Genomic DNA, 21,864 nt, shown 5'->3' on the forward strand with positions numbered 1-21,864 from the left:
GGATACATTTGTAATCCATTTGTGATATTTCTGAAACTCATCACCTCTTGATTGTGATGTGGACTGAGTCAAAACTTAGAAATCTGTTTCTGTTTCTGAACATGTCCTCCCCGTCAGAATTATCTGAGGTGAATGAAGTGAGACAAACTGTCTCTGTACACTTGGGCAGGAAAAAATAATAGACACTATTTCCAGAAAAGGCATGCTCATCAGAATTAAATGTGCAACAGGATGCTTGGATTTGCCAGTGTTGCGTTTTATGCATCTGCATCCTGGGTGGCAATGCATAAAGGGTGATGACTTTAGATCAAAAACCACCAAAGGAACATCTCTGGAATCTGTTGAAAAGAATAAGCGAAGGTACGGTAGCCAGGATTTACCAATTATCAGGAGGAGAATGTGATTAAAATAGCTGCTTTTCTGCAGAGCTGATGTGCAACAACACCAGGAAATAGAAATAGAAGAGTGGCATTGTTGAGGAGTTGATGTGCATCGTCTTGGAAGCTCAGCAGTGATGCTGCACAGTGACCCAGGAGGTGAGAAAAACCACTTCGAGCACTACAGCAAAAGAGGGGTCCAATTTCCTGGGAAAAGATACAAGTGCGTGGTGTGCATTTGTATAAACACGCAGACGAGAGTTCTTGTGAGGAAGACGTCAGACTCAGTCGGCCAAGCGTACTGAAATCAGGATTACGAAAGGTATTTCTACTGATGCAACCTGCCTCTTACGTAGTGGTCTCAGGTCCGTTCTTACATTCAATACATCAAGGCAAAAGAGGAGAGGAGGACACACAGGGATACACAAACACGAAACTCCACTCAGAGGAGAGGAGATGAAAGGAGAGACCAGACTTCTGTGTCACTGAGTCTGTTGAGCACAAATCATTCTAAGCATTTGTTTATGTTGGACCTGTATTCCACTCCTCCACCCTCAGTCTCCTCAATAAAACACAGCTTTATGAGTTTACACCCATTTGTACAATTTGGACAGATTATCCTTTGTTCTGGCATGTTGCCCACGGTAATTTATGAACTATATGAGTGAATGCATCTGATTCACTGATCTACGCAGATATGGGGTGATTTAAAGAAAAAAAAAAAGAAGCAATGCAATAAAAAGTTGTTCCTCTGAAGTCCTGCGTACCTTGTGGGCTTTGGCAGCTCCCTTTTGTTTTTGGACAGCGGTGGTGATGGGATGGATAAGAGAGCCATATCTGTAGCATGACTGAGTGGACGAAAGAACACACAGTGTCCCAATTAGGCTATACGAGATTTCACATCCCAACAGGCCATAAAAGCTATATCAAAAATAAACTTGAGTGGGTGAAAGTGAGCGAGGGGGAAAAAAATAAGCGTGCGTGAAGGGGACCTCGGAGGATATCTGATACCTCCACACAGGAAGAGATGAGAGGAAATTTTGAATATAGAAAAGTGCTCATGGGCAGATTTGCCTTTTCAGTGAGTCAGGTTGGCCCAATTAGAAATGTAGATGACAAAGCACACCTGCGTATGTGCGTGCGCTCTTTGTGTGTGTGCCATAGTTTTGCTGTCTGGTGTTATTCTGATGTCCTCCAGGCATGAGAAGGGTATTCATTTTTTCAAGGATAGGTACCTTTCCATAGCAACTGTCTCTATAGTTCACACTTGAGCATGTACACGCACGCGCACACACACACACACACATACACACACACACACACTAAAGCATATGTAAGGTTGCTATTGATCTACAGACAAGGCCATGTAGTCACAAGGCAAGTCTCGAACACAGCCATATTGCTTTTTAACCATTTATGTACCACAATCAAAAGCCAATCTCACCAAACACTTAAGTATTTAACTCTATCGATCGCTTAATGTCCACTGTTGCTGGTTTCTAATGCTTTGCATAGAAAAATACAGAAGCATTACGGTTTAGAATTGATTTCAGGTTGCCATGCACCCAGAAACCTTTGGATTTACAGCTACAAAAGCACACTGTAGCTGTAGTTCTCTTGTGGTAAGGACGGCTCATAAAAAGCTTCAGGTAACTGACAGCGTCAAGAAATAATGAGGAGAAACATGCAAATAAGATGATTAAGCACAAAAATACAACAAATTGCCAACTACAGTGTTTATGAAGTCAAATCTTAATCTTAATGACTTATTTTCTTGATCTGATTTTCTTTCAGTTTTTCTTAGTATTCAAAACCTGAGCCAGGTGAACAGGTGATTAATTCCCATATTTTCTTCTTTCAAACCTGCAGTAATTAATCTTTTCTCGGCCACCTGGCAAGCTGACAAGCTGTAAACACAGCACTGGCATATCATCACCTTATAAAGAAACAGTTGCCTATTTGCACATTCAACAGACACAGAACATCAGCATACATCTGAAGTCCTGTATTCATTCTCCTTTTAACTCCTGTTTGGTCTCCACCCACTACTAAGGGAAATCAGCTGCTAAATGCTTCACTCTGATCACTAGCAAGTCACTTGCATACAGTAGCAGTGATTTTTTGTTGCTATCTACGATCCTATTGGTGTGATATTCCACACTTGCCAATACAACACTACAGTAGGTATCTAATCCTCTGCAGCACAGGTGACCCACTCTTCCTCTCTGTTTCCTGCAGAGAAAGCACTAACGGCCAGCTCGGTATCTGAACATCATCACAGGAGGAAATGTCACAGAGCAAAGCACCCCCAGTCATTCAACCCACTATTCTTCCAGCTGACATAACGTTACGGTCATAACCAAATGAGGGCCCGGAGGAGGTGGGCGGCTTCTCGCTGTTCTGCTTTGCTCTAACAGGGAAAGTCCTATCCAAATTCCAACTCTGACAGAATGCAGGATGCAGGCGCCCCCGCCCCCCTGGGATCGGAGCAGCAGGAGGAAAGCAGGGAGCGCCATGGATTGACTGGAGGAGCCCAGTATGAGTCATCGGAATCAGGTGTTCCAATGATAACACGGAATCGGAGACTGTCCACGAAAAAGGTTGATGTAACCACATTTCCTGATAACAAAACTATTTTCCTGATTCACTGATTATTTATGTGAATCATTTGGGCTGAATTTCCATATAATGTTTCACAGCAGCTCAGTAACTGACTGAATAAGCTGAAAAACACGCACCATTCTGAGTATGTTCAGTATTTGAGAATGAACAATGGTGTGGTTATGTCTGCAGGATAACAGAGACAAATCGCTGATTTAAACGCCGACTTGGATGGTAAGAAATTATGCTCAGGCCCTTCGCCATAAATAAGATTCATTAAGACGCTGATAAATGCACATTTCATATTATCGCCATATTTTCTCATCAGGGCACTTTCTGAATAAATCAATACTGGTCTTGGTGGTGATTAGAGCGCTGATGGATCAGAGCCAGGCTGCCCTTTTAATGGTAAGATCTTCCATCAACATGACTCCGGATCACTCTTATTCATCATAATAGGTAAGGACATGGGCATATGGAAACCTTCGATTCCCTGCAGCATCATTAAGGTGACTGATTGTAGATATGGCCTGTCACTCCGCCACACAGTCAGTCGTCTGATGAAGAGAATTCATATTCAGGAGGTCTCGCGTTCATTAATCTGGGGCTCGACTACACTGAAAGAAAGAGACTTAATGAAAACATAAGTGACCTTGGGATAATATATACTCCTGTGTCTTTTCTGTTGCAGATGCACACATCCCTTCGCCTCTCTCTCTTCCATATAAAGTGGCACACGAAAACAAAACAGACCATGAGGAACAGATACAGCCTGTCACTAAGAAACCAATCACTGAGACATATGACATTGACAGACAGATGCTGGAAAACAGATTTTCTCCTCTACCCCACAGACATTTGTCTTTCACCCCCTGTTTGTTCCTGCGTGGATCAAATAGTAGAAGATGTGAGCCAGATGCTAGACTGTCTGCTGACTAGACTCAGTCGCCCAACACTGCAACTGATTCACTGACTTCTTCTGGCAATGTACCCACATTTTGAGAATAAATCCCACACATTTGGCATCAGAATACCTTACCATAGGACTTTTAATGAGCCAAAGTTTGCGTAAAAAGCAAAACAGCTTGCTTCTCAGTTCCGGTCTTCTCTGTTGAGTGCTTTAATAAACAGGCTCTGCTTGTTAATACAAAGAGCCATATTTATAAAAAAAAACTATACTTAAAATCACCATATTCCTACCTTGCTTGTTACAAAATGGGTGCTCAATCACCTTAGAACAGCAGCACTGTGCAATTTTCAAAATGAGGAAACACTGCCACCCGGAGGAAATCAATATGTCTCCTGAAAATGACTTCGATGAACACTGGCTTTATGAAATTTGCCATGTTCTCAGGAACTTTGCGCGCTCTGGAGCCACATAACTCATAACTTTGTAAACTGTATGCTGAACTTATGTCACCTTGCCTCTGTATTTAAAATGATATCCTAATATTTAGAACACTAATAACACCATAAATTAGTATGGCAAAATATTTCTATTAAAATAGTCATAAAGGATAAGCCTACTATCTGAGGACATTTAACTGAAAGCACATTTACACCTTGCCTTTCAAGCACAGGAAAAACCTGTACCCTGTCCAACACGCTTTACATTTTTCTAACCTCCTTGGTTACTGATTTTCCTGCTGTTGTCTACCCGAGCCAAAAAGTGACCACAGTGTACCTGCATTTCATGTGAGGCAAGTCAATACATACAAATTCTTAAATAACATTCCTTCACTGAGGGAGGGATCATTAATTGCACCTCTGTGGCATTTTTATGGAGTTCTGGAAATGGCTGGATGGCTCCAGTAAAAGCAAAAAAAAAAAAAAAAAAAGGGGGGGGGAGAAAGAGAGTTGACAGAGACTGAGTGCAAAGGGACCCCATGAGGGCACCACATTCATTAGTTTAGAGAACATATGGAGGGCCACGTCTGACACACATCTGAGCCAGTGGGATCAAAGAAGCAATGCAGGCCATCCAAAATATATCAAGAGCATGTCCGCACTTCCCTGGATCAGTCTCAAAGCTCAACTTTTCCTCTGACACTTATATCCAGCTATCATGTCATCATTTCACCACAAAGGCAGCATTTCAGGCACTAAAAATGACGCATTTCCAAAGTGGATTCATTCAAAAAGTCTCTCTTTAAAACATAGCTGCTGCCAAGCAACGCGCTATGCTTCCATAGACACAAGTCATGTGGTGTGTGGCACTAATTATAACACTGCAATTGACTGTCTCCTCTAAAGCTTAATTTATAGTCTCAGCCTTGAACTGCAATATAGTTGACCACACAGTACAGGTGTCATCAGCATCAGCACTGCGCTGAATGTGGACAGCTTAAGTGAGAGTTTGGCTTCATTAAAACACAACTTAAGTGACTGTGTAGAGCAAGAGGCGACAGAACTAATGTTGAACCTGAGTATCCAGACTGTGTCCATCCTGAATTTTAATTAATGATGCTGTAGCACAGAAATGTGAAGTTTGTCAACTGGAAGAAGAGGAATAATCCCACTGTTATTGAAACAGCAAGCCCTTAATGGAACAAAATGACGTGTTCATTTTGCCTACAAGTGAACAGATTTGCTAAGTTATGATCAAAATGGTAGCTTTGGGACTGAAATGGTCAACAGTTCAGGTAGCTCACCTTTGGTTGAACATCCCTCTGAAGTTGTAGTTAGCTCTGTAGTTGGGCATGGGCTTGGGATCCAAAGGCCTATAGATGGCTGGCTCCCCTCTCTTCATGGCTAGACCATTCAGCTCCACGGTGGGTGTTATACTACCTGTACAGGAAAGTAAAAATGAAAGATTAAAGCTGAGGCAATGGAAACCTGTAGTAAAGGTTAAATAACAAGGGTATATATCAAAATAATGCATGAAATATTGCTTTATAATCTGAACTCAGCAAATAAAACATCTCTCTGAAGCTGCAAATTCAGTTTTTAAAATATGATGATGTCTGCACTCTACCTAGAAACTGTTGAACTTTCCTACCTGTCTGACTGTGCATGATGCATGCACTGCTAATCCCTCAACTCCCCACCGATGTTGCATAACCTATCACAGGGCTTTCTTAATCCCATTAAGAGGTTAGCTATGAGGCCTTTCACTACAACAATGCCACAGAGGGCAGGGGAGGTAAGACAGGCTAGTGGTATTAATTTGGCCGGAGACAAAACCTAAGCCTGCACTTAGGCCTTATTGAAAGGGTCTGTATGTACTGGCTTTGTTCTGAACATGGATTATATAAATACATCCAGCGGCTTGAGAGCTACACCTGGAAACCAAAGTCCACAAGATGAAAATCCAAAATACTGAAGCATTCCATTAATAATTGAGACAGGAAGGACACAAATGCCGTGCTGCGTGTCTTCCTCTCACACAGCTCTCTTCTGTATGATGACACGTCCCAGAGCACAACGTTGCTCTCTGAAGTTACTTTAGAGGTCACTAATACACTTATCAACCAAAACAGTGAACAGTAGAGGGCAGTAATGCGACCTTATAGGAATAGTTCAGGTTGTTAATGGTGGTATGATGTGTTCAGTGGTAGTGGCATTAATGCATGGATCAAACTTGTCAGACAGACATGAACAATAGAGACTTGACTGGAGGAGCCCAGTATGAGTCATTGGAATCAGGAATCAAACATTTTAAACCAAATTACAGCATTTTAAGAGATGATAGTAAGATAATGCTTTATTAATCATACAGCAGGGAAATTTGCAGCGTTCCAGCAGCAAAGGGGATACTGTAATAACAAGAAGTATCAGGAACCCTTAACTGCTAGAGGGGCCTGACCATGTGGTCGCCACATCAATCTAACATCTCTCCCCAGCAACTGCATGTCTGTTAGAAGGTTAAGAGGGTTGTAAATATTAGTTAAATATACCGATGAACAAATTAACAAACAAACATACTCTGACCTCAAATGGGAACTGGTTGCGATGCTTTAGGTGAACTCATTGAGTGTAGAAAAAGGTTTGGCACAGGGACAAACTTCTCATTAAAAACTGCCTTACTACCAATACTTAGAAGAGTTAAAATACAGTATGAAAATTTGCATCTGCAACCAGCAGTCTTGCTCTGAAAACCTACGCTCACTATTGACAACCTCAATGGGAAGCTTAATGGGTCCATTATTTTTTCTGACAGGTCATTATCCCATCTTACTTTAGCTGGCTGCTGCAGCCAGAATCTGTTATCTGCTGCTGATGAGGCACAGCTGACGTAAAAAAAAGTGTGTTATATTTTCAATTTATCAATATCTTAAAGTATTATACATTATATAAAATAAATTAGATATGGATTAATGTTTTCACCCTGGGATTTCTTCAGTGATTCTATTTCACACTTTAACTTGCTTTGTAGCTTTGACAATTCAATCTGCCTATGCTAAAATAGCCTTTTTGCAACTGTATAATATCAGCTATTCATTTGGACACATTAGCAACAAGTGGTTTTGAATGTGATCCTTCACAGACACATTGTTAGTAAACTCCACGATGCGATTTTGATGGGGTTGCAGTACCTGGGTTACTGTTGATGTCCACTTTAGGGGAGCGGGGCGCCGGCCTGGGAAGGACACTCTCGTCCAGCGCTTTTGCTGCTGTAGAGTGCTGGGCCTTTTTAATGCTGGTGCCCTCTGCCTCCCACACCTGCTCCCCAAGAGTCAGCTGCACCGTGAAGATCTGGAACAGTGACACCCAGAGGGAGAGACATTACCCAACAGCAACTACATTTTTAACAACATCCCTCTGAGAACCATACGACAGGACCTGTATTCTGCATTACCAATATCTTTAACGGAAAACACTCAAAACTCTGGCACATCATCACTTTGTGAAATGTCCCCACTCCTTACCTTCGCATGTGCAGGGCCTCTCTCATTGAGGAGCTTGTACTGTGGTTGGATCCTATTGAAACGGGCTAACTCATTCACCAAACACATCGGAGTTTTCTCTTTAGGGTTTGCCATGTTCTCCTGGGGCGGGCCTAAAACAGAGCAAAGTAGAATACTTGGCACACTGAGCAATATGGTTACAGTATCACAGACAGAACTATTTACATTAGTAATTATCCTGCATTAGCATAATAAATGTTGTATTTTGATTAAGTGTTAGATCACTGAATGACTGAAATTAGTTATTCATATATTACAACATGCATCTTGCCCAGCTTTACCTTTTTTTAGAAATGTTGTACAACACAAATTTCATGAGTAATCATCACCTCTTCTGCACATAGGACAAAATTCAGTAAACAAAGCATAAATGAGCCAATTTGTAGGATCCAGAGATTTCCCCTCTTCAGCAGATGGGCAGGGGCTCAGGTGTGTTTTGATGTGAAAGCTACAGGATCACACAGGCGAGTGAGGCGGATTATAGTGCAGTCAATTCCATGATGAGAAACATTTACCAGGGTTATCTGATCAATACCGTGAGATTTTAACAATGAGCAGTAAGAGACCAGGCGCTGCAGGTCTGTAACTACTTGCTCGTTCCATGTTGTTGTTTTGTTTTGTTTATGGAGTAACATGCTACATATGCAGGTAAAATACTAATCTTGAGGTAAGTTGTCACCACGAGTTGCAGGCGAGTGCAACTTTTGACCACTTACCTACATCCAAAGCTGGTCAAGAGCTCCAGAGCAGACAAGGTTCGTGATAATGGCGAGGTCTATTTAGATAATCCTGATTTTTTTGCATCTTGAATTTGTATCATTCTTTTCTTGTCATACGGTGAATGTTGAATATGACAACCATGGCTACACAATAACTGTACAATGCGTTTCATCTCTCTTACATTGACTGTGGCAAAAAATATAGGTTGCTAATGAGATGTAAATAGTTCATTATTTATTAGAAATCAAATAAACTAATCATCATGAACAATAATGAAGATCACAAGCTATCGCAAACTGATCACTTCATTTTCCCTGAAGGGGGTAGGGGGTGTTCTACCTGGCGATGTGGCAGACACAGGGGCGTCCCCATATCCGACTGCAGGAGCAGGGCAGGCGGGTGTGGGGGCCGGGCCTGTGCCGTTGACGGAGGGCTGCAGACCCAGGGATCCTGGGCTGGCCATGGCCGTCGGGGGAACTCCGGGGGAGAGGCCAGGACCAGCCAGGGGTGCTGAGGTCTGTACTTTCACTTGAGCCATGCTCTATTCCTGGAACCAGACAACAAGTAACAACTTTTTGAGAGACAAAGTTGTCATTAAAGACTGTAATCATACCACTTTGAACAAACTAGCACTGGGCAAAATCTGAGTTTTTTAAATTCGTAACAAGAAGTTTTTGCAAAAATTTCAAGCTGTTGGCTGTCATTTGGCAGATTTCTGTGGGCCTAGAGAACAGACTTCAAACTGAGCAGCCATAGGCCTATCTCACATTCTGATCCCCTGGCAGCTAATACACCCAGACAATGAAGCTTTATTTGAAGGAGCTTTGCTCATGTTACTGCTGCTAAGCTCCCCGGAAAAAGGAGAGAATCCTGTGATAGCAGCCCGAACAAGACAGTGGATGCTCAATCACATTTTATTCAAGGCTAAAGAGAGCTACGAAAGCCTACTACTTGATATGTGCACAGGCTAACAGAGTTCGGTGAAAAGTTAACAAAACCCACATTAACTTCTTTATCTTTCTGAGCATGCACGCATTATTTTGGTGAAAGCAATTACACACAGGTCACGGCCTGTGGCTGTGCAATAATAAGTAACATAATATGCTACCATGTGTTTTTCATCAACGAAAGATGAAGATAGATCAAGTAAAATTAAAAACAAAAAAAAATAATTTAAAAGGAACAAACTGTATCACAACATCTTGCCAAGATGGCTTCACTACTGGTTGACATTAATATGAGGGAGGAACTGAAGGGATATGAGGGAAATTCTTTTCACTTCCCCCACAGAGGTCAGAGCAAAGGGCCAGACGCAGAACTAAAGCCTGGACTGTGGAGATACTGCACTTGTACACTTTAAATGCTGCCTTTGAACCTGGCACCTGCAGGTGATGGCCAACATCTTGAATGAAAATGCCACGGTAACATCATCTTTAAGATCACAACGTTGAGTGCGCACAAAAATCAGTGTCTTCAGGCAAAAGCTTTAAATGGAGACGAGGTTTAAAAGTCACACAGCTCAGTGGAGACAGTTTTCAGCTGTTTGAATGGGGTGTACAGTGGAATCGTGATTACAGGTGTTACTTGTGTCCACTGTTTACAGATAAGGGCTATGGTCGAGCCGGTGTAAACAACACTGCAGTGGCATGTCCATACAGCAACTGATTTAGACCATGGCCACAAAATAAAAATGCAAGTGTCAATCGATTGTTTTTCCTGTTTATCTTCGTTGCATCTTGCCTGCCCCTGAGCTTCTCGGGGTCACAATCTTTCCTGCTCTTCTTTTCCTCTCTCGCGGCAACATGCACGGATTCAACGCCGAGCAGCAACCCGAATACATGGCTGTCACAGTAAGTTGAATATGGAGGTGGTGTCGCGTTAAGGTTGACTGACAGGGCTGCAGGGTTGTCTGCAACCCCTGAACCTACATGATAGCTACGACTGTGTCCAGTTTAGCAGGAAGCTAACGTTACCAACGAGAAAACGGTATTTCCTGCATATGTCAGCTCCTAAAAACAAACCAGCAGAAGTGGCAAGCATGCGTGCTGTCATGAATATGTCATTGTGATTTCTCCTGATGAATATACACTATCTAGCCACCTCCAGTAGCGCTAATTTAGCCGGTTAACGTTCATCATGGCTGATCGGCCGAGCACCCCTCTTGCTAGCATCTCCATACCGCCCCATCCTCCACGAAAGTCTGGGGGATTTTAGTCCACCGCAACATCATATACGAACTGGCGACAGCGTGACGAGTAATCCAGAAACTATCCGACAACAAAGGGGCAAATATTTTAGGGTATTTTTTACCTTTGTCCAGGGCCAGACCCCAGTTACACCTCCGACATTGGCAAACACTAAAGAGAACTGGATGGAAGAGGGAACAGACCACGTTATTTTCTGGGTTCAAAAATAAAAAACGTCAAATTACAGCCAAAAGACTGCACACTTTGATATTTCATGTGTAAAGTTTGTGTTTTGTCTATGCGGTCAGTGTTATGTATTGCATATCGCAGATTTACCAACAGAACAGTTTGAGGTGACTCTTGAATGAATCAGCCACCCCCGCGGTGTTGCGAATGGTTTAGTCCGGGTTTGCTACCTCAGAGCCTGGAACAGTGCAACTTTGATTCACAGCAAAAATGAAGCTCTTCAAACTTGCTGCCCACGGCATTCATGCGGGTTATTTTGATTGTATGATCCTATAATGTGACGTTTTTTACAAGCACGAGTGTCACTGAAATTACATGCACTGAGATCTGAAATTGTAACTTAGAGAGGAACTGAATCACTTGGCCTATTTTTCCTAAAGGAAGCTTCTTCATTTAGTGTGTTTAATTATTGATGATAAAACTTGGAGGTGGACTGCCTTTTTGTCCAGAGAACACACAACCACCTACAGAACAGATCTCCCTGCTGCTGGTAGGATTTATTACCTTTGTTTAAGGACACTTCTGAGGACAGGGGTTTACCTTGCAGTTCAGTGTCTAGCAGACCACAACAGCACCGGCTCTGGATTCTGTGTCAGCAGTCAGTGCAGTTCTTGCTGAAGTGATTCTGGGGTCCCAGAGCTGGAGAGGGCCCTCACAAACTCTAGTGGAAACCGCTTATTAAGAAGCGTGTTGGGAGAAGGTAAAGAAATTGAACTGTGGAGTCTTACATTCAGCAAGAGTATTATTGTAATGTGACCACTAGGTGGTGCCACTAAACCACTTTTTCTTGTGTTGCTGTGGTGAGCTTTTTCTCGAAGAGGGACCAGTGTACACACCTTTACAAAGGTGAAATTGTGTGTTTTTGATCTCTCACACACATGCATGCTGACATAAGATGCAGCAATCCCTGTTTTTGCAGTAAAAAGAGTGGCGTAAAGGCCATGACTCTTGAATGCCAGTTGTGACGGTGACAGGGCTTAAATAATTTTAGCATTTACAAGACTATAAAACTCAATGTTCATAAAGACTAATAATTTACACTTTTGTAAGCTTGGCCAACAACATGCTTTCACAGCACACATTTCACTAAAACTACATAGCCTGTAGAATTCATAGTACTGAAAACCTTTTTAATTTCACATACTTAAAATGAGAAGTTTTCATGTGTCACTGCAGTGCAAAGATTACTTAACAGATTTGATCATTTGAGAACTGATCATGCTGTCAACAGTTTGTCAACTGATGTGTTGTGACATCCTAAATGAGACTTACATGTCCTCAAACAGATTTTTTTTTTTTTGATACTTTTGCCAAACACAATATGCTTTTCTTTCATAATTGTTATTCCCACCACTCCTGTTAGAGTGGACTTTAGTTTTAATTAATGTCATCATAAAATCCATAAAAGGCTTTTACAGGCTGCAGAAAAAACTGAAGCATTATGTACTCAAACCAAGGTTGAATAAAAGTGAATCTTTGCTTTTATTATTGATTATGAAAATGAACAGGCACCTATTACATGGAGCTTGCACATCCCAGAACAAAACTTCAAATATAAATAACACACCCTCATTAGTGTTGATCACTCACAACAACCTGCAAGCTAAGAGTTCAAACCACATTTAAAAAGGAAAAAAAAAAAAGCAAGGAAGAAAAAAAAAAAGTCACATCCAAACCCCTGTAATATATTCACTCGCAAGTTTTTCAAATCTCTTCTGATCCACTGCCCACCGCGTGAAGGCTCCTCGTCTCCACGCAAATGCTGTCGTGACTGCATTTACACAATCATCTCAGTCCTATTTGTCTTTTTCTCACAGCGTGGTGACAGCAGACAAGACCGTTACAATGATGCTAATAAAAACAAAACAAAAAAAATCATTGGTTAAATAGATGTCTTTAAGTTATCAATATAGTTTTTGAGATAGCGGTGTGCTGTGGTCATCTCCTCTACAGTATAGAGTATCATCACATTCACTCAAGTTCATTCAAGAAACTCAGCTAGACCCTGGAAAACAAAAAGCTAATGCAATACAAACAACCCAAGATGGAAAATTCAAGTATCTCTGACTGGATGGCGATAAACATTTCTTATGGAATGGAGTGATTACAGTCTGAAATGACAAAGAGCCACACAGCCTCTGGAAGTGAGGTTTGTAATATCCATCCCATAAACCATTAGCTAAATTATGGAAAGACTAAAAGTTGTCACAATGTCCGATGCCAATAAGAAAAAGCAGGGTTTAAAATTGCATGCACCCCCACTGTAAAACTACTTAACTTTTTTAAACCAACAGTAGTGTTTGTTGCTGTCTGTACACATCCTAATTAGCAAAAGATGCAGGCTAACTTCCAATGAAATAAAGCACTCCTATTATCATTCTGCTATAAAGTAAATGCATCCTCTGCTAATTTCTTTCACATCATCCAACAATTTAAAGACGTATATACAATAGTTTCAGACATGTTATAAGTTTACAACATAACAGTCTCTTTTGGTGAAAATATAGTTAAATTCAAAATATCTGATAGGTATCTTTTTAGAGGTGATCTCTTTATTGAAAAAAGTACCTGAGCCAAAACTCTGACCAGGGGGAAATCACAAAAGCCTTGTCTCTTAATGACTTCTATCTATCTGTAAAGACTCTCTTTTTCGTCATTCATTACCCTTCTGGAGAACAAAGATTTAAATTAAATAATACAAAAAAAAGAAAAGAAACTCCAAAAAACATACTGATCCATCAAAACAACCCCCCTTTTCAAAGCATCAGCTAGTTGAAAAACAGTACAAAAATGAACTCCAGACATTTTAAAATCAATCATTTTAGAAGATTAAAGCATGAAATCAAAATTTAAAAAGTATCGTACAAATAAAAATGGATGATGCAACAAAGTTCTCTTACAGACATTCTTTAAATGGAAGAGAGGCTGCTGCACATCTTCAAGGCTGGACTAGCGAACACTACACGAGTTGAGCCCAACTTTGTGAGGAGACGTACACTGAGAGGTCATCAGCTGACAGGGACAGCTATCGCCATATCAGTTTTATTCCCCATCGGTACCGACATTCTGTCCGACAGCAGGAAGAACTGCAGCCAGGTCTCAAGGTGGAAGATGAAGAAGAAACTTGCGTCTACTCTTGATACAGTGTTGCAAACTAAAACCCTTTAACCTGATAAATAAGTGGAAAGGACCGCTTACAGTCCAACTGCAAGTTGGGAATAACATACTAATAGTGCCTTTTTAAACTAGATACTTTCACAGTGCATATATAATTAAAAAAAACAGATGAAGCATTTTCTTGGGGTTATGATGGTCAAATCCCTTCCAGAAAATGATTAGATTTGGATTTCTCTTTGTAGGCCCAAGCATGCATCCATCGGTTTTTATTGCACAACACAAGGACCTTAAAATGCACCCACACACAAACAAAAAAGTAACAATAATAATCTTCAAACAGGAATTATAATCATCTCACTACAAATCCACGTTGCCCGCTCGCTCGCTGCATCTCTACCATTTTTGCCAAAAGAAAAACCTGATCCGTCGTGGGTGCATCTAAACGCTCCATTATTCTCGTTCTCTATATTACAGCCGACTAAAAACATGCATCCAACTGTCCACGGGGGAAATGCAGTCAAGAGCCTCCAGCGCATGGTGTCCATTGTTCCAGTCAAAGGTCAGAGTTCAAAGACTGAATGATTAAAAAGTGCTTTACGTAGGTCAGTAGGACTTCTTTCTTCTACGATTATTACAAAGTTTGTACATTAGCATGTATCATCTGTGAAGGAAAACGAAAAATCATTTAAATGACATGCCATGCCTTTTTTGTCCATCGAGCAAAAAACTGGAAAAAAAAATAAAATAAAAAAAACATGTAAAAGTTGAAAATACTCACCATGATACCACCATTTTGTCTTCTTTGGATTTTTGTTACACGTTCTTACATAAAAGGAGTTATCAGGCGGTCGTCTCTGCAGAAAGAGCACATTTAGATTTAACGTTTAACAAGCATATCATTTACATGAATCACTGCATTTGCCCCCCACGGGCGTCAGTAGACGTCCCCTACCTTTTCTTTGCAGCTGGACAACATGCTGATAATGCTAAGACAAACTGATTGCACTGAGAGGGCTGGCGACCAATCTTCCGTCAGAATAGATAGACAGATGTGACCGTTACTATACACATGAGGGTGGACAGGTATATTCTCTCCTGTGAACATTACCTGCAGTGAAACAAAGAGAGACAAATCAGTGATTAAGCTCACGCATGAAATATTATTGAATATAATAATAAGCTAATAAAGGTGGAGAGTATTTGATGCCCAAGAGATTTGAATTGAACACATTTTGGTGGTCAAACATACAACTTGGCAGAGTCTGGAAAAAGTTGAGATCTTTTCATTAATGACATAAACTTGCTATATAAACTCAGGCTTAGTCCTCTACAGCGACATGAGGTGCTGGGATTAGGACAGAGGGGCCAGGATGGGGTGGGAGAGGGGAAGAGAGAATGGGAGACTAAGAGAGGAGAATTTTTATTACAAAAAAAAAGAAAAGGTGTCATGTTCTATAAAAAGGAACGGGGAATATTAGCTGGTAAAAGGGTGCAAGAGTCAGGGCTAAACAGGAAGATACAGAAAGTGTGATGAGAGGAGAGGAACCTGAAGATTGAGGCGCTTAAAGTAGAGAGAAGGGGGAGTCAGAGTGGGTAAAGAGGGTAATGAAGGGTAACAATGGGTTGAGGCAGTCTGGCACCAGATAGGGCCTCACAGGAGAGTGCAGTCTGCACATCACTGGAGGGGGCTGACAGGATGAGTGTTACAGATAGGAGCAGAAAGCAAAGCTGGCACTGCGCTCAAACCACCAGGACAACCGAGAGCATCTCACTTCAACAATGAAAAAATATTTCCTGAAACGTCTAAGACACACAAAGCTCTGAGGTCTGAGCGTGAGCTTAGAGTTGACAGGCACTGTAGACAGAAAGGTACATGTTGCTTTCCTACCCCGATGTCATATTACAGCTACTGATGTTTGTATCCTGCTTTGTGCTGCTTTTATGGCCCATTTTCTTTCCTTTCTTTGTGAGAAGTGCAGACGGTGAGAGAACTGTTAAAGGACTGGTCAGCTGGCCAGTATGGCAGTTTTTCAGTTCAGGGTGAATACAGGGAAAGCCAATTCACTTAACAACTGGACTTGGCTACAGTGTTTTGGCCACCGCTTGCATTCAGCTATTGGTGAGTAGCGTTGGCATTAAGTACTTATTACTTATTAAAAATTAGCAATAATTATCAATATTGACTGAAATAAAACATCTTATTGCAATACATTTTTCAGCTACACTGCCCAGCCTCATGCTCAATACAAAATTAACTGTGAGTCAGGACGATATATGGTGGATAACCACAGCTTGAAAAGAAAGTATGACAAATTCCAATCAAACACAGGACAAAACAAACAAAATAACACCAAAAAAAAAGCCTACTTGTGGAAATGTTACATAAAAGCAAATTTAAAAGCTTTATTACAGTAACTGAATCCTCAATTCTTGGTATACAAAATATAAGGTGAGCACCTGTTGTCATATTCTTCACAGATCACTCAACAATGATTTCAGCTAACCCTCATGGGTGCGCCAGCTCTAGCCTCCACCTCATTCTGTCGTCGAGCTGCTCGCTTGTGTTGCTTTGAGCACCAGCCCTTGTCAAGCCCTGTGGCTCTGTAGGATGTGCAACCTTCAACTAGTGAACTGCATGTGTCACTTATCCAGGTGTATGCTGCACATGCTTTGCCGAATAGTTTCCAGCTTTAAGATGCCTCCAGAGACTTTTCCTTTTTGGTTTTCTTTCAGGTTCTTCTGGTTCTTTGTCAATTAGAACAATTAGCACAACAGTTTGTGATGTTGACACGTTGTTAGTCGAACTTTTTTCCCCACAGTCAAACAACTTCATTTGCTTTGTCGCTGTCTCTGAAAAAGATGCCTGCGCGCCAGCATGCAAACGCACCAACGCATGAGCAGTGTTTTCGAGTTCTGGCTCTGACTGCAACAGCAATATTTAAGCATCACCAATGCAGCAAATATTAGATAGTTGTTTAGTTTGCTGTCCCTACTTGTTATATGTTTAAAAAGTGGTTGCCACTGATTGCAACCAAAGACCAAGAATTGTATGCCAGTTTCTCAAAATGGTTGTCAATGGCAACCTGGCATCTGTTACTGTCAAGCCCTTTGTTATCAGCTGAGTCTGAGTTGGCCAATGATCTTTTTTTTTTCATGACAATAATAGCATTCACAACTAGACGAGTTCTATAGTGATTTACCTCTGAGGCTCCTTACACAACCAATAATGCCCTGCATCAGTCAACTCTGAACTTCCTTCAGGGGTCCCATGAGGACTCTAACACAGAGCCACTTTGACAGCCCGTCCTTCCTATTTGAGAGGATAGTAGCTAAGTGGCTAAGTTTATCTAATTTTCTCTACACCAACTCATTGTCTATTTTTAGGTGGCCAGGCTCCTGATGAGTCAAACAAGATTGTTGAGTTGAACTAATCCCCTCAAACATGGCTTCAGTGTGAGCTCTGTACTAGTGTCTCTGTCAGTGATTCCTGGCTCCAATGTTTCCCAGCAGAGATTCATTCCACGAACAACTGTACAGCCGATGTGTTTCATGTGACTATTGCAGGCATCCTAACAGTGGATGAAGAGAATTGTTTATACATGTCTTAAGTTTTTTGGTTTTGTTTGGAAAAGGGCACCTCTGTGCACTTGTAGGTCCTCAAAACCAGACTGTAAATGGACTGCACTAACATAGCGCTTCTCAAGCAAGACAAAGTGCCTCACATTTACCCACACGCAAACACACAGAGCAACTTCTGCTTACCTGAGGTGAATCAAAGGGATATCGACTACTAAATTTGAAAAGCAGCTGAAATTTCTCTCCTTCGTACAGTGTGCCAGGTGCTCCCTCCATGTCTACAATCCACCTGAAAAAAAGGCACAATGTTAAAAAATATGTTCAACCATTCACACAAAAAAAGAGTAAAACATTAGACTAATCACTCAACAATTAACCAAAACACAGGCAGTGTCCAAAGACTGAAAAATGCTTAACTTGTCCGGATTTAAAATGCTGTACACTCAGTTCTTGCTCTGAAATTCAAGCAACCAAAGCATCCAGCAGTTTGAAATGATGGGTCATTTGGTTTTGTTTTTATTTTGTTACACATTTTTTACACCCTGCGACAACTTTAAGGCTCATTTGCTGCAAAAGATCTAGAGCAACACCAGAGTTATTAAATTCCTCCTGTCAGGTCAGGGTGTCAGGTTAACACTTCCTTTAAAACCAGACCTTTACTGTGCTTTGGGAAGACATGGTTTTATAATATACAGGATTGTTTGTTTGTTGTTTGCTTGATGTCCCCCTCAGGATGAATTGCAATAACATTGGTCGTTCCCTGACTTCATCTAAAATTTCGATTTGTCCAATACTTTGGTTTATGATCAAAACCCTGCAAAACTAATAACATTCTCATCACCCTCAGCTGTACTTTGTGTTGCCTGCAAAATAACAAATGCTGTGCATGTAATGTTGTACATGTAAGTGCCCAGGCCTCACAGAGCTGCTAGTAAACCTGTACACTCTTCTTTTGTTTATTAATGATATATTACATGCTCAGTGTTCTATCCCCTCATTCTGGAGTAGATCATTTGGAAATGTGTGCAGAATGACTTGCATGGATCACATCTCATTATCATTAAAAAAGAATCATACAAAATGTGAGCTGCCAATGCTGCAGTAAGTGTGTAATCAAAAGCTTTTAGTCTGACTCATTCCAGCTGGGTTATAACAGTGGTTTAGTAATAATGTGATACTCTATTGATCTAGTGGACAAAATCTATTTTCGCTTCTGTAGTCTGGCTACAGAACTGTGCTGACTGAGCTGCGAGGGATTCAATGTCTTGCTCAGAATGGGAGATGACTGCAAAAGCAGAGGCTTGATCCTTGGTCTTTGGGATGAGGGACAGTTTAACTTTTCAATATAACCCAGAGGGTAGATGTTGCTTCACTATTCAAGTGCAGCACAGAACATTTATGGGGATTGCCTGATCACAGTAGAAACCTCGGATGAGAAGAAAAAGGGACACTGATGGCAGCATCACAATCTCTGGCCTAATTTCTTCCAGGCAAGCGGTGCAGATAGGACACCAAAGAGACTTGTGGCTGTTGTTCTGGTTCAGAGCCTTGTGTCCCTTTCAAAACTAGCCTCGAGCATATGATCATTTAGGCCTGCATACAAGGTCAATCCTGTTTAAAACTTCACCCTGAAGGGGTCTTAAGGGAGCTCAAGTTTTCTTCAGGAAGTAAAGCTTGGAGGGAGGCAGTATCACTGTACATAATGCTGAGTTACACCTGATGCAACCCACGCTGAACACAGGCAAGGACTCCAAGGACATTATGCACAACTTGCTCAAATTCCCCACAGACTGGTGATTATATGATCCAGTCAACAAAAATAACACCGAGCCATTTAGTGAAAGGGGGAAACTGAATACACATACGAGAGACTCTGCAGTCCTTTAAAGCAGCAATTTTCTTGTTTGCAATGTCTGACAGCATCAAGCTAAGCCATCTGCGCTGAAAGACACTATAATATAAGGAACAGCACTGAAAGACAAAGTGTACAATATAAACAAAAGTGATAAAACTAAAAACACATGGTCACCTTATCAACACACCATTGCCAGTTTTTTTCCCTCATGTTTGTTTTTAAAAAAGGATGTTAGCTTGAATGTCAAGTAGGACCAGAGTATCTCTATCTTAATGCACTAGGACAGGCACTAAAAGTCCCTTCTACTGTCAACGACCATTACAGAAAACTAAACCAGGCTCAACACACATTTCAACATTAGAGCTGAAGACAAAAAGGCACACCCATACATACTGTCTCAAACATGGGATACGCGAGGAATGCGGAAGCCAGCTGAACTGGTTTGGATGCTTGTCAGTCATGCAAAACACCAAACATTAATTCAGTCTGACCAGGTGATTGTTATCCAACATAATGGATCTTTCCCTGTTACAAGTATTCTTAAAAAAAAAACACAAGCACTGTAACATGTATTGCCCCTTTAAGATGGCAAAAGTGAAAAGCAGTGATGCTGGAAAACATTCTGACAAGCTCGACCAGGTAGTGACTAAAAGTCAACGAGCCTGCAGCTGAAAGACGCCTGAATGACGGCCAGAAATTTGCCTCGAGTCCATTTACAGAACCACAACTCAGTTCGACCTTACTGCTTATCGCACACAATTTGACTCACTCAGCTGCAGTATTCACGGGCATTTAAAGGAATGCCAAGACACCCAGACAGAGAGGTCAGCCAAGCAGCCTCTGCTCCTTGCTAACCTAGCCCAACTCCCGCATGCCAACTGTTAAATATTTTATAAGGATGAATAGTGACACTGTGCATTAGAGACACTCTACTGAGGGGCCAGAGCTGCCAGTCACTCGAATGACCCCGATTCCTCCACACCAGTCGCTGCTGAGGATTCGCGTCTTAATACCTCCTACCACTTCTATTGCAACAGTAACCTTTATAGCAGGAGAGGCACCAGGCACACTGCCCTGTCATAGTGATGAAACATGACATTTTGCAAAGCCAGGTTGGATTTGTGTTTATTCATAGATGCAAACCTTCTTCAATGACTAGCGCAGGTGTAAGGTGACGGCGTCCTAATCTTTTACTGTGAGAATATTCTGCTGAAATACACGAATCACACGGAATATATAAATATATATATAAATAAAAAATACTTACTGTGTAATGGTGTTCTGTACACTTTTTTCGTTCAGAGTCATTCCTGGGGGTGGATCATTTTGCAGGGCTAATAATTCCTTTTGTAGCCTTTTCTGTTGGAGAGAATGTAGAGAAGTATAGAAAATATTCCCTACTTGTTCCATCATTTTAATTAGTGATACATAACCAAACCACCGCAGAATATCAATATTTAGATGTATCATTTAGCGATTATAGCTAACGTCCTGTAGTGCTAAGTGTAAATGTAATGTCAGCAAAACTCCACCATAACTGATAAAACCAGTTTAAAAATGATTTTTGATGGATGTATGCAACAAAAACCCAATTCACTAACACACTTATTTGTGCAGTTGGTTTTGTGGCTTCTTAGATCAGATAAATCGACATAGCTATCTTGAGAAGCCGTTACACCTGTTCAGATCAAGAGGAAACTGGAACTACTCAATCTGCGCACTGTCTCGTTAGCTAGCTAACGTCACCGTCAGCCAAATTGCAGCTCGCACTCATTTAAAATACTTCATAAATATGTCAACTCGTAACATCACATCCCTTGAATTATCGCCCGTGTGTTCATGCGACAAAAACGCATCGCCACCCATCAATGTATATATCCAGGAAGCTGGTTGCTAGCCTCGACTTGCTGCTGTTGATGATGATAGGCTAGTTGTATTGCTAGCAAAGACCAAGCGCTAACCCTGAACAGTTGAGGATGAATCTCGTCGCTTTCACTTGAATGTCATCACTACTTCGAACAAATCCGTGTGCTTAAATTAAGTGGTTAACAAACTACCAGGAAAAACAGACTGAAGGTCGGGTAAATTATAAATATGCGATCGCTGTCAATTGTATTCTTACCTGCATCGACGCCATGATGGAAACCCCCCTGCATCAGCGCAGAGTGGAGGACTGTACGTCAGGGAGTCACGTGTGAGGAGAAGTTGTTTTGACAGCGGAAAACAATCCACTGATGTGCACCGTCAGAAGCGAGAGCCCGGTCACCTCGCGCTCATTT

The 21,864-nt window shown here is 41.3% G+C and overlaps 2 protein-coding genes across 2 annotated transcripts in view; both read right to left on the reverse strand.

The window, feature by feature from the left end:
* The window catches only part of stau2 (staufen double-stranded RNA binding protein 2), an 86,110-nt gene extending 75,125 nt beyond the window's left edge, over positions 1-10,985 (reverse strand). The window contains exons 1-5 of the mRNA XM_041961332.1: positions 10,916-10,985; positions 8,945-9,152; positions 7,847-7,977; positions 7,514-7,673; positions 5,630-5,765 (exon numbers count right to left, since the gene is read on the reverse strand). Of these exons, the coding sequence (XP_041817266.1) occupies positions 5,630-5,765; positions 7,514-7,673; positions 7,847-7,977; positions 8,945-9,143 (626 nt within the window). The 5' untranslated portion in view covers positions 9,144-9,152; positions 10,916-10,985. The remainder of the gene's footprint in view (positions 1-5,629; positions 5,766-7,513; positions 7,674-7,846; positions 7,978-8,944; positions 9,153-10,915) is intronic.
* A 1,505-nt stretch (positions 10,986-12,490) lies between these two features.
* Positions 12,491-21,764, reverse strand: ube2wb (ubiquitin conjugating enzyme E2 Wb). The gene is made up of 6 exons (XM_041961804.1): positions 21,708-21,764; positions 20,853-20,944; positions 17,917-18,019; positions 15,107-15,262; positions 14,933-15,008; positions 12,491-14,815 (listed from the first exon to the last, which is right to left on the reverse strand). Exons 1-6 carry the CDS (start codon positions 21,720-21,722, stop codon positions 14,802-14,804), a joined length of 456 nt encoding a protein of 151 aa, XP_041817738.1. The 5' UTR covers positions 21,723-21,764; the 3' UTR covers positions 12,491-14,801.
* Positions 21,765-21,864: the final 100 nt, after the last annotated feature.

Source organism: Chelmon rostratus, chromosome 20 (genome assembly GCF_017976325.1).
Source record: "Chelmon rostratus isolate fCheRos1 chromosome 20, fCheRos1.pri, whole genome shotgun sequence".
NCBI classification, from domain to species: domain Eukaryota; kingdom Metazoa; phylum Chordata; class Actinopteri; order Chaetodontiformes; family Chaetodontidae; genus Chelmon; species Chelmon rostratus.

Bases quoted from the DNA above. Each gene is read 5' to 3' on its own strand.
- ube2wb (XM_041961804.1), bottom strand. The intron at 18,020-20,852 runs GTAAGTATTTTT...CCTTTTTTTCAG, and splicing joins GTACAGAACACCATTACACA to GTGGATTGTAGACATGGAGG. The intron at 15,263-17,916 runs GTAAGCAGAAGT...GTTTCACTGCAG, and splicing joins ATCCCTTTGATTCACCTCAG to GTAATGTTCACAGGAGAGAA.